Source organism: Capsicum annuum, chromosome 6, assembly GCF_002878395.1.
Source record: "Capsicum annuum cultivar UCD-10X-F1 chromosome 6, UCD10Xv1.1, whole genome shotgun sequence".
NCBI lineage: Eukaryota > Viridiplantae > Streptophyta > Magnoliopsida > Solanales > Solanaceae > Capsicum > Capsicum annuum.
The window spans coordinates 227,706,608-227,718,531 of NC_061116.1; the positions used below are offsets into that span (position 1 = coordinate 227,706,608).

General features: G+C 35.4%; 2 protein-coding genes across 2 annotated transcripts; one reads left to right on the forward strand and one right to left on the reverse strand.

The window, feature by feature from the left end:
* Positions 1-836: 836 nt before the first annotated feature.
* On the forward strand, positions 837-1,719 carry LOC107875304 (60S ribosomal protein L14-1; the record flags this gene model as incomplete). The annotated part of the gene is given in 3 exon segments (XM_047414291.1): positions 837-965; positions 1,103-1,215; positions 1,478-1,719. Coding segments are annotated over 3 exon segments (296 nt in total), but the record flags the coding sequence as incomplete, so codon positions are not given.
* A 474-nt stretch (positions 1,720-2,193) lies between these two features.
* On the reverse strand, positions 2,194-10,727 carry LOC107875303 (casein kinase 1-like protein 10). Its single transcript, XM_016721965.2, has 14 exons — positions 9,986-10,727; positions 9,848-9,888; positions 7,761-7,830; positions 7,059-7,207; positions 6,867-6,962; positions 6,145-6,215; positions 4,899-4,960; positions 4,734-4,797; positions 4,528-4,612; positions 4,098-4,224; positions 3,888-3,961; positions 3,740-3,803; positions 3,248-3,381; positions 2,194-2,799 (listed from the first exon to the last, which is right to left on the reverse strand). Exons 1-14 carry the CDS (start codon positions 10,059-10,061, stop codon positions 2,530-2,532), a joined length of 1,383 nt encoding a protein of 460 aa, XP_016577451.1. The 5' UTR covers positions 10,062-10,727; the 3' UTR covers positions 2,194-2,529.
* Positions 10,728-11,924: the final 1,197 nt, after the last annotated feature.

Here is an 11,924-nt window from a genome sequence, read left to right on the forward strand (position 1 = left end):
ACTTCTTCAAACTTAGGTCATAAAAGAATTGGAAAAGTGTTCATACATTTTTTCTATACGAGGGCTTTTTTGGTGCCTTAGTTTCTATATATTCCCTCTTAATTTCAGATTGTTGAAGGCATTGATGTTGAAAAACCATGCCATCAACCTACAGAAGCTCAGTCATAAGATTATTGATTCGTTATTTTATGAGCATGTTTTTAGTTTGACCAACTCCATACAGTTTCCTTTTTATAGATCTGTATCTCTCAGTTTGTCTGAATAGTTTTCAAAATACTGATTCTTTATGTAGAGTCTACAGAAGGCAATAAATTAGAGTCTCTGGTACACTTTGCCAATAGTGTATTCAGCGCTGTACGTTGCCAAGAATGAAATGGGGTGAAGATTCTGGCACAAGGACTTTGCATCCTGCAAGTGTCCCTGTGCATTCAGATGCCTCTACATTTTTTAATACTTCTTCAAACAATCAAACTTGGGTCATAAAAGAAGTACCTAATATCTTTTTCTTTTATTATGACTACAATTCAAGTTTCAAACAAAGGTAACACTTTTTTAAAAATATTTTGACAAGTTCTCTCACCAGTCAATTTGGTCTATATATCAGCCCAACTTTTAAATGGGCTGTATTGGGCAGATTAAAATTGACCGGGCTAATAAATAGGCGGGTTGGATGGGTCATGTTTTCATGCGCTTATTTTGCCATAGTAAATAATTTCCTACTTTACTTAAGTTTAAGCTAGACTGTGGTTTGTTGTTTAGCTGACTACTAAATTAGTTGTAGAAAATGGAGGAATTATAGACTGCTTTGATGAATATTCATATCTATAATTGACAGGCTCTTGTTGATGCTCCGGACATGGTGAGGAGCCAGATGAATTTTAAGAGACTTTCACTCACAGATATCAAAATTGACATTAGTAGAATTCCAAAGAAGAAGACTCTCATTGCTGCTATGGAAGCTGCTGGTGAGCGTAGTGCTTAGGATATTTTCTTTTTCTTCTGGAAGATGTAGATTGATAATTACTTGAGCAGCTCCCTGTGCATTCTACTTTGTTCAAGTTCCTATGAAGATTGACCACCCATTTGATTTGTGTTATTCCAGATGTGAAGAACAAATGGGAGAGCAGTTCCTGGGGAAGAAAGTTGATAGTTCAGAAGAGGAGGGCCTCACTTAATGATTTTGACAGGTTCAAGCTTATGCTGGCAAAGATAAAGGTGCGGTTGTGTTTGATATTTAACTTCATTTTTTGCTAAACTCACTAAACCTACCCCATCCCTGAACACTTTCGGATAAGCTTTAGTGTAAGATCATCTGTTGTTATGGACCAATTTTTCCTTTCAAATCGTTAAATAGTGATGACCTGAAAAATGTACCTTGTTTTGGATGTAGTCAAAAATACAACTGGACCTGCATTGAGATTTCTGTGGTATTTGTTTTCTATCACAAGCTGATACAATCATATTGATATTTTTGCAGAGGGCTGGAGTCGTGAGACAGGAACTTGCTAAGCTGAAGAAAGAGACTGCTTGAGAACTCATTGATTAGTGAAAATTGAAAATTTAGATTTTTGAAAGTTGTACTTGTTTTGACTTTTGAGAGTTTGATACATAGCATATTCTGGTTTTTACTTCCATAGTCTTTCAATACATTTAAGGGAACAACTCAGCTTATTATCTTTTTGTTGCATGGAAGGAATTATCTTTTTGTTGCAAGGATTACCTGCTGTGTCATTTAATGTAATAGCCTACTGAACAAACTCTCCCAGTTGTTAGTTTGGCCAATGTTGAAGTTTGTTTCTATGGTCGCAAGTTTGAGTGTCCAACGTAATCCGAAGCATGGTGACTATAAGGAAAGAACTTACCCACGCTTTTAATCTATTGACCAAACCACCGTAATTTACTAGTATAGAAGACCATTGATTTTCTAGTTCGTTGCATAGTTTCTCCATGTAGAAGTAAAAAGTGTGCCTTTGACTAGCGAATAAGAATATGTACTACCATTTGACTCTGTACAAGTATCCAAAATAACAATCATGTATCGAAGACACAATACGTTTGTGTTGTCGTTTTGGTTCGATCTCTTGTAGCTTGCTTATACAAGTGTTTAAAGGCCATCAGATGACCAATAATTCTTCACTCAGCCAGGGCAGGGCATTGAAACTTTTGCGGGTTAAGTTTCACAAGCCAGTATTAAATATACCATTAAAAAGAGTTCCTCCTTTCACTAGGCATTCCAGTAGGCAATAAGATGAAAGTTGCATCAATTCGTACAACAGTATTTATTTAAGCTATTCGTTCCATACATATATATATATATATATATATATATATATATATATAAAACTCTTGCACTTTACTCTAACACCTTTTTGGATGAGTCTAAATGCGCTATGGTGGCCAGCAACTCTAATTAGAAACAAAAACAAGGCATATGCGAAGTTGTCACAACATTACCAATGTACAGCACCTTCGAGACATCCTCCGTAAAAAGGGATTGAATGTTCATTCTCTTTTTACACGTGTCTTCTCTTACTTTCTGATCGAAAGAAATTCAAAGCTCCGGAGAGGGTTATTATCATGGTTTCCCTTTGTGACTGAAGTTCGGGAGAATGATGATGGTCTTGTTTCTATTCCCTGCTGAATTCTTTGTGTGGTAGATAGACGACCAGTGCTCGACACTAATCTGCTTGAGCGACTATCTGTGGGTTCACCAGTAGAGGTCGGTCTACTGCTTGAAATGGCAGCCCTTCTAGAAGAGCTTCCATTTCTCGACGTGCGGCCTCTTTCTGAATCAGCTTGCTGCAAAATAGAGTGTACGCAAATAGCTCAATGCGACAATTCAAAATTTTCCATCACGTAACATAAGAATTATATCTAGGATTCAGAAATTTGCACCACATAAAATCCAGAAGAGTGTAGCTAAACGGTACATAATTTTCTTATGCTACTACGAGTTAATATACGGATAGTATAAACTGTTGATTCACGAAATATCCAGTTACTGAGTTAACCAAAAGCAAGTAACTGGATTACAGCTATCTTGCGCGGACTCTTAAAAAATGTCATTGGGAGCATGTTGGATCCTCCCATAGTAGTAAATTTTTGGATGATCTGACACGGGTGCAACAACTTTTTTGGAGAGTCCGCGCAACCTAGGATTACAGCACAAAATGTCCAAGCTGATTCAAAGGATATTGTTTGTTATTCTCTTTTTTTTTAGATTAAAAAAAGAGCAGGGGATCAATACCACATCTTTGGAAGAAGGTATATCCTCTGAAGTCCTATGTCTGGAGTGTTCCCCATGCCTACCAGCTGCCAAAGTATTCCTTCTGGAAAATGATTCAACAGCACCAGAAAATCTGTCCCGAATATCTTGCCCCGCTGGATTAAAGAATCAACACACGTGTCAACTAGTGAAAATTGTCAAAAGCTGCAATTCACTACTAATAAATAGATAGAGGCAGATGCTGGCACACTAATTCATCTCTACCACATCTGGAAATTAAGAAGTTAAGAGCAGATACTCATAATTCAGGGATTTAAAGGCACACATTTTACAAATTATCTGATGCTCAAAATAAAACTCACAGATAAAGACATAATTTTAACACGTCTTGCTTGAAGAAATTATTAAATACCAAAAGAAACTAATTACCCCAGCTGAGTAATCCCTATAACGAACTGCTAAACATAGACATAATGCCTTATTTGAGAATATCTAAAACTTCAACAATAATACCTGACGCCCGTCCCGGCCTTTCTGCAGATGGTCCAGCATTTAGTCCGGCATTCCCACTAGGATTCTGGAAGAAATACAATGCATATATAAGAAAGTTAAGAAGCAATTTTCAAAGATAACATCCAAAATAAGGCTTTCAAGTACTAACTCGTCCTCTAGAACTGGCACCAATCTGAGGATACTTCAAAATTGTCCAATCAAATACATAGTCGAATTGATAACCTGCACCAACGAAAGGTTAAGATTCAAATAGTGAAAGATAATCAGAGACTAAAAATGAGATGGTTAATAACTGGCAAAATTTTTGGACCGAAAAAGTAGGCTTCAGGGATTTTTTTAAAAAAAGAAGAGAAATTACCTTCACGAATAAACAAGTCTCTGAAAAGCCTCTTCAAATATGAATAGTCAGGTTTATCTTCAAATCTTAATGATCGGCAGTAGTGGAAGTATGATACGAACTCAGATGGATAAGATTTGCACAGCAACTGTTATGGACAAAAAAGGGAGTCTTCTCTGAATTACCTCATGCACTTACATATCAGAGGCAAGATGGCCCAAACTAAGGCCAGAATACTTCATTAACCACAATGAACTCGTTTTATAGATAACCAGAATAAGTACATTTAACATGATCCATACTTGAGTTAAACAAGGGTAATGTTTCGTGTTACTATCATACTTCAACAAAATATTGAGACGAGGCAATTGCCTTGTCATGGCATGCACTCATAATTCACCAAAGGTGGTGCAGGTTGTACCAAGATGTATTCATCTAAGGTAATAAGTACCTCTATTGGTGTTAACATCTTTTTCTCACTGATTTTATCGTATTTCTGCTTCTTAGTACCAGCTTTAAGTCCCTGCCACGGAAGGCTGAGCCAAGAAGAAACTGTCCCATGTCAGGAAACAGGAAAACCCAGAATTTACAATAAGACGAAACAGAAAAAAATCACAAATATGACTTGAAAACAAAAAAAAGGGCATAAAATCCAACCTTCCTCTAAGAAAATACATAAGCACATAACCAAGAGATTCCAAATCATCTCTTCTGCTTTGCTCTGCCATAAAAATGAAGGAGGACAACAATTGATCAGTTATTGATAATACTGAAGCTAACTATGCCCCAAATAGTTCAAGAATCTAAACAAGATACACCTACCAACACCAAGATGAGTGTTGACACTCGCATACCGAGCAGTTCCTGTCAGATTCTTGTTTTCCCTGGGAAAGAAGGTAAAAAAGAAGACCATATAGAGGCAGTCAAGATACAAATTTCTCAAAGCTGAGATCAAAAGATTTAAAGAATGAAAAAAATTTGACCAGCACTCTTTTTGGAAATACACTTCCCTTGCATTTTCTTAATGCAAGATTTATATTTTAAAAAAGGAGTACCTCATTTTACCTATCCCGCCAGAAAAGAAATGACCAGCACAGAGTCATTATCTTTTCATCCTTATTTTAATCTGTTCTTTCATGGAGATGAATGAAGTAACGAGGAAGGATAAAAAGAAAAGTTATTCCTTTTCATACTGAAGCAGATTTTGGCGCTTTAAAAGAAAAAGAATGAAACAATAAAGATGGGATATCCCAGAACTAAAACCTCGAAACTCCATTACATGTTTTTTTTTTTTTTTTTTTGAGAAATGGTAACTTAACTCCATTACATTATGCTGGAGTTTCACATGTCGAATTCCAGCACAGTGTACTGAAGTTTCCCTTGTAAAAGTTTCAAACTCCAGCTCACTATACTATAGTTTTCTCCATGTTTTAGCTAGAGGTACTTTTGTCTAAATTTTTATTTCATTAAAAATTGACTATTTTGCTATCATAGTTCCATCGATGATTATGTATTGACAATAGGTCCAAAAAGTGGACAGTTCGCGCCATTTCTACACTACTATCATATATTGGGCTGTACTGGTTATCTATTAACAAGTATAAGCATTCACCTACCACGTATTTCAAGTGTTACACACCAAGGTCTTTGGATGTTTTGCCCTCTTGGACATTTGAAGACTTGGAAATTGCAGAATCCGTTTCCAAAGTTGTTTCACTGGCTATATTATGATGTATTATGTTGTTCTTTGCCACTTCGCCAAACACTTCCTCGCGATTTTATTTGGTAGAACTAAAGCTTCTAGCAGCTAAAACTATTTCACAACAGAATCTCACTATTGCTTTTGATTAGCCTGACTAATCCTCTATAAGAAAATAACCAAAAGAGCAGAAAAAGTGCAAACATCAGAGACCCAACATACAAAGTTCTTGATGATAAAAGACTTTCTAAGGATGTGAAGGAGAATCAAAACTCTGCTCTTTTTTTCCTTTAATAAAGCTATTCACGAGCATATCGATGTGTGTGTATATATACATCAAGGATCAGACCAATTCAAGATTGTTGTTACCTGTATGGTATATGCTTGTGAGTCTGGAGATCCCTATACTTTTTGGCAAGCCCAAAGTCAATTGCATAAACCTGTCATCAGTATTTAGACACCATTGCATCAGCTACCAACACTTTATTTTCCTTGAGGCTCTACTTCAACACTGGTCTATTCGGTAAGCATAAAACATCCAACTACAGACCTAGAGAACCATAATAGTAGATCGAACAGATAAGTATACTGCCAAAGCTTAAATAGAAAAGAAACATATACTTTTAACACCAACACCATATCAGCCAATCCTTTGTTAAAATTCTCAAAATACTAACAGAACTAAAAGTATCTCAGAACATCATGACCAATTTAAGTCATTCCTACACCCCCGCAAGACGACACTTGATCTTTTCAACAACAACACATGAGGTAATCCTACACTTATAAGCAACTTGTCAAGAATTCTAAAAGCAAATCAGACTTTAGAAATTGTTTCCACAACCAAATCTCAGTATAGACTTTAGCCAACCCGAAGTCTGAACTCAGCAAACCACCAATGATCCCAAATAATATTATTCTTTTCTTTTATATGGTAAGGATAATAATGATCTCCAACTAATAAGGAAGAAAGAGCTGCTGGAAAACAGACATCCATAAGCAACTATTGTCCAGAACCATGACGGAATACTTACAAGTTCAACTTGATGACGCCAAAAATAAGTGTGTACAAAAAGGGCATGAACACATACCTGATTTGCCTTGCGACCTAAACCCATTAAAAAGTTGTCCGGCTTTATGTCACGGTGAAGAAATCCTCTGGAGTGCATGTATTCAACTCTATTAATCTAAGAATTGCACAGGACAAGTTATTATTACCTCACGTACATACTCAAACATGTCAGAAAGTTACTATCTGAAAAAAATGGCATGTTCATACTTACGAGTTGATCTGCTAGCATTAGTACTGTTTTTAAAGTAAACTTCCTGTTGCAATAGTTGAACAGGTCTTCCAAACTTGGTCCAAGAAGGTCAATGACCATTATATTGTACTCGCCCTCTACTCCAAACCATTTGAGGTTAGGAATCCCAGCTTCATTCAGAATGGCAAAGATAAGGAGATTAATTCACTACTCATACGAGTGTTTCCATTAATTTGGAAATCAAAACAAGAATGGAAGTGCAAGGTTCTGAAAAGTGGATCAACTAGAAAAAGAATAGTGCTTTAGTGGCATTAGACTGTTCTCCTCTCTTTGCTTAGTTTTAAGAGCTTTTTTTTCCTTTTGATTGGTTGTTTCATTTAAGAGTTACTCCCTCCGTTTCATAATAAATGAATTGTTGGATTTTGGCACACATATTAAGGAAAAAGCATTGAAGACATAAATTTAACACAACTTTCCATTTTTACCCCAAAAAAAGAAAAAGTTGACCGTGTAATACTTTTTCAAAAGTTAATTGGTTGTCAAATCATAAGGGCAAATTTGGAAAAAAATTCAATGATTCACTTATTTTGAAATGCCAATAAATACCCCAACAATTCACTTATTCCGAAACGGAGGGAGTACTATGCAAGAATAAAAAATACATTTGCAACATATGTGGTAAAGAGATGATATGTAATATCAGGAGGTGGAAGTGAGACTTACTTCCTCCTTGAAGTAGAATATAAATTTTCGATTCATAGTGCAGTTGAGGGTGTCTCGTCTTGACAGGTTCCTGAAAGTAAAAATAACAAGAGAAAAAACGCTGAGAACGGTCCAATCATGTCAAATGATACGAGTCTTTGAACCCATAACGTACAGGACTCTAAAACACATACTTGTGAAATAAACAAGCCAAACATATCCAGAAAACTAATATTGCATTCCATAAGCACCATGATACCAAAAGAACATAGAAGCTCGTGGAATGAGAATACATTGCTGCTCTGTAATTCAACTTCACAAATGTTTCTTTTTTGGTTAAAGTGCTTTGAAATTATCAAATAAACAAAGTGAGCAACTTTTTCTAACTAGACAACAGAGGACTACATAGATCACAATTTACAGCCACTAAAGAAAATATAGTTATAATATAAATTAGATGCTACTTTGTATTATCTCGAGCGATGTACTAGTTGAGTTGACCCAACTTACAAATGCTTTAATTGGATATACACAACTTACTATCCAGCAAAAATTTTCACAATATTCTTTATTCGCATGACATATTGGTGCCTAAAACACATACTTTGAAATAACCAAGCCAATTAAAATAGCCTTGGTTCCACGAGCAGTATGATACCAAAATGATGTCGAAGCTCATGGAACCAGATACATGGCTTCTTTGTAATTCATTTTCACATTTTATATTCTTTTTTATTTGCAATGAGAAATCATCTGGATCCAACCCTTTGGGCCAATCGCAGCCTTCGAACCTCGGGGCCAATGGGCCCGCCACTCTAGCCTTTTCCACATTTTATTTTCTTACTTGATGATAGCACTTGATTTTTTTTTAAAAAAGGACAGATTTCAGTTGCTTTTTGTAACCACATAGTACAATTCTACTTGGACTAGGCACCTCTCCAGGAAAATGAAGTATTACGGCAAGTTAGATGTTACTTCAATATCCTCGATGGACGTATTCCTGTGTTCCACCAACTTACAAATGCTTCTATTGGATATACATACACCTCAAATTTTCAGAATAAATAACCATGCTAAAAAGAGTTTCATCATTTCTAGTTGTTCCTCAGCAGAGTAAACCAAGCAATAGCTAGAAAATTAAAACACTGCAGCCACCAGAATGACTATACTTAACAAGGGTACTTTGGATTAAAAGGGACAAACCAGTTTCCCAATTAAGTGAGGGTCCTTCAAGTTTTAAAAATTAGGTGAAAGGGACAAAAAAAAATTCCATTTTTTTTAAAAATATTTTCGTTCCAACAACTTTGCGCAGTTGTCGAACAACTTTGATAGTTGTTCGACAACTTTGCGAAGTTGTTCAACAACTATCAAAGTTGTTCAACAACTGCGCAAAGTTGTTCAATAACTGTCGAAGTAGTTCGACAACTGCGCAAAGTTGTTCAACAACTGTGCGAAGTTGTTGAGACAACTAATGCAGTTGTCGAACAACTATACCAGTTGTTCAAGCGACTTTATTTTTTTAACTTAATAAGATTGTGGGACCCACTTGTCCCCTTTTTTTAATTAAAGACTTGGGAGGGTCTATGGACTCATTTTTCTCCTTAACAAGAGCTACTTAAGATCTCAATATGATCAAGTCAACGCAATAATGCCCCACTACTCTTGTGATATTTAAAATATTGGCTATATGTCATGATAACAAGAGAACAAACCACAATAGAAGCAGATGATCTGTATAAGCCATAAGTTGCGTCCAAACTAGTTATATGCAGGGATAAGTGTGACATTAGAGAACCCCCTAATTTGCCTAAAAAGGTACTTATTGTCTATGTTGCTAGGAATCTCCAAAAATGTTTGTCGCACCCGTGTTGGATCCTTTAAAAATAGACTACATTGAATTCGACATGCACCCACCGCCATTTTTGAAGAGTCGGAGCAACATAGCTTATATGAGTGGAACCGCACTGAATAAAGCGGAACAGACAAACAAGATTCACATAGCTGATCCCAACTGATTTGCAATAAGGTAAACTAGATTGATTAATGTCACAATAACAATAAAATGCATTAGAAAAATTGATGATTATCGGATGTAGACAGGCACATACCAGCTTAATGGCAACTTCCTCTCCATTCTGTACATTCACACCTGAATCAACAAAGCGGTAAGATCAATCAAGATAAGAAAATGAAGCTATTACAAATCATATGGTACTATAAATGAGCAAAAAAGCAATACAACATACCTAAATAAAGCTCACCAAAAGAGCCACTACCAATCTTCCTTCCCAGCTTAAACTTCCCACCCACAACATGATCCATGTTGATTTAATTCAATCAGCCTCTTCAAAATTACCAAGAACAATACTTTTTACACCAATGATCAACTTTTACTCTGTTTGAACCTCACTAAATTTAGAAAACACAAAAAAGGACCAAATTTTCAAGCAAATAATTGATCCCAAGTAAATTACCAAAAATACCAAAGAACACTACTTTACTTTTTTTTTTTTGCTCAAAATAAACTTCAAGAATCCATAAAAAACAAAAATCAGAACCACCCACAATACAATTTTCAATTAAAATCCTAAAAATTATCCAACAACAACACTGTAATTCAGCTACATCATTGAATAAAATACAAACCCCGAGGGGGCAATCTTTAAATACCCAAAATTAATCGGAGCCCTAATTGATAAGTAAAATCATCTATCCCCGTTGATCCCATTGATCAATAAATATAAAAAAGCAATCAATGTAGGAAGAACCGATAACATAAAAAATCAAAGGGGTTAAAGTGAAAATAGATGAAAAGGGAAGGATCTTTTAGAAAAAGAAAGCAACGAAAGGTAATGAAGAGAGAGGGAGAGAGAAAAGGATTCGATGATTGAATTGAATGAATATACAAAAAGGACAACAAAAAATGAGGATCTTTTTCTTGTTTATGTTTCACCTTTTAGGCTTTCCCTTTTTTTTTTTTCTCCACCCGTGTTGGGTATTACATTGGATCCCGATTAATTTAGATTAGCTGGATTGCATATTGTAAGGCTCATTTTGAGGGTGGTGCTCCCAACAACATTTTTTTTATATCCATTATTCAGGACTCGAACCCGAAAACTCTTGCTAAAAGCCCATTCTGAGGGTGGCGCTCCAAAAATTTTTTCTCCATACCCATTATTTAGGGCTCGAACCCGAGACTTCTGGTTAAGGATCCATTTTAAGGGTGGTGCTCCCAACAACATTTTTTCCATACCCATTATTTCGGGCTTGAATTCGAGACCTCTGGTTAAGGGTCCATTCTGAGGGTGGCACTCTCGAGACCTCTGATTAAGGGTCCATTCTGAGGGTGGCGCTTCCAACAGCATTTTCTCTATACCTATTATTCAGGGCTCGAATCCGAGACCTCTGGTTAAGGGCTCATTCTAAGGGTGGCGTTCCCAACATCATTTACTCCATACCTAAGATTCGAATCCTCTAATTAATAGTGGAGTAGTCCCATCGTTACACGACAATCCATGTTGGTAAGAAAGAGGGTGGGTATTTTCAAGTATGAGGTTAAAAAAGTAATTATGTATGTGTTTTAATATAGGTGCTAAATCAATATTCAATAAGTAATAATTAATTGATGTATTTGATAAAGAGATTATTAATTTTTCCAATATGAAAAAATCGAGTAGCAGAAATAAAATGAAAAGGAGATTACAAGTTCTGGAATTTTTATAAGTTATATATAGGAAAAAGAAAATGAGATAGTAAAATATTGATCAAACAAAAATATACATAAGTTTGGAAAATTCTAAGCTAGGATGATTAACTATTATTTTTAACTGACTTTAAGTTATTGTGCGTATATGTATGATTAGCTCACAAAGTTTTTGTACAGTAATTTTATTAATTTATTACTCCATCAAACATAATTTGACCAGTAACCTTAGACAATAATGATTAATGGGGCACATCCTAAACATAATTAGGTTCCCTAGCAAGCTGGAATTTTTTTAAAATTGAAATAGTAAGCTGTTGGTGTCAACGTAATTAGGAAAACGTTGAAAAAACAGCTGACCAACTATTTTTAGTGATAAAAATTCTAAGGGCCCTTTTAGCGATGTGACACGAAATTATGATTTAAAATTATGAGATAAAATAGCTTTATTTGGACATGAAATTTGAATTATATTTTTTCAT

What these genes read in the sequence shown, in the direction of transcription:
- LOC107875303 (XM_016721965.2), bottom strand. Translation starts at nt 10,061, where the DNA reads ATGGATCATGTTGTGGGTGGGAAGTTTAAGCTGGGAAGGAAGATTGGT. An exon ending in TAGGTCGCAAGGCAAATCAG is followed by an intron (nt 6,216 to 6,866) that starts GTATGTGTTCAT and finishes TACTGATGACAG; the next exon opens with GTTTATGCAATTGACTTTGG. An exon ending in AGATGTTAACACCAATAGAG is followed by an intron (nt 4,225 to 4,527) that starts GTACTTATTACC and finishes TGTCCATAACAG; the next exon opens with TTGCTGTGCAAATCTTATCC.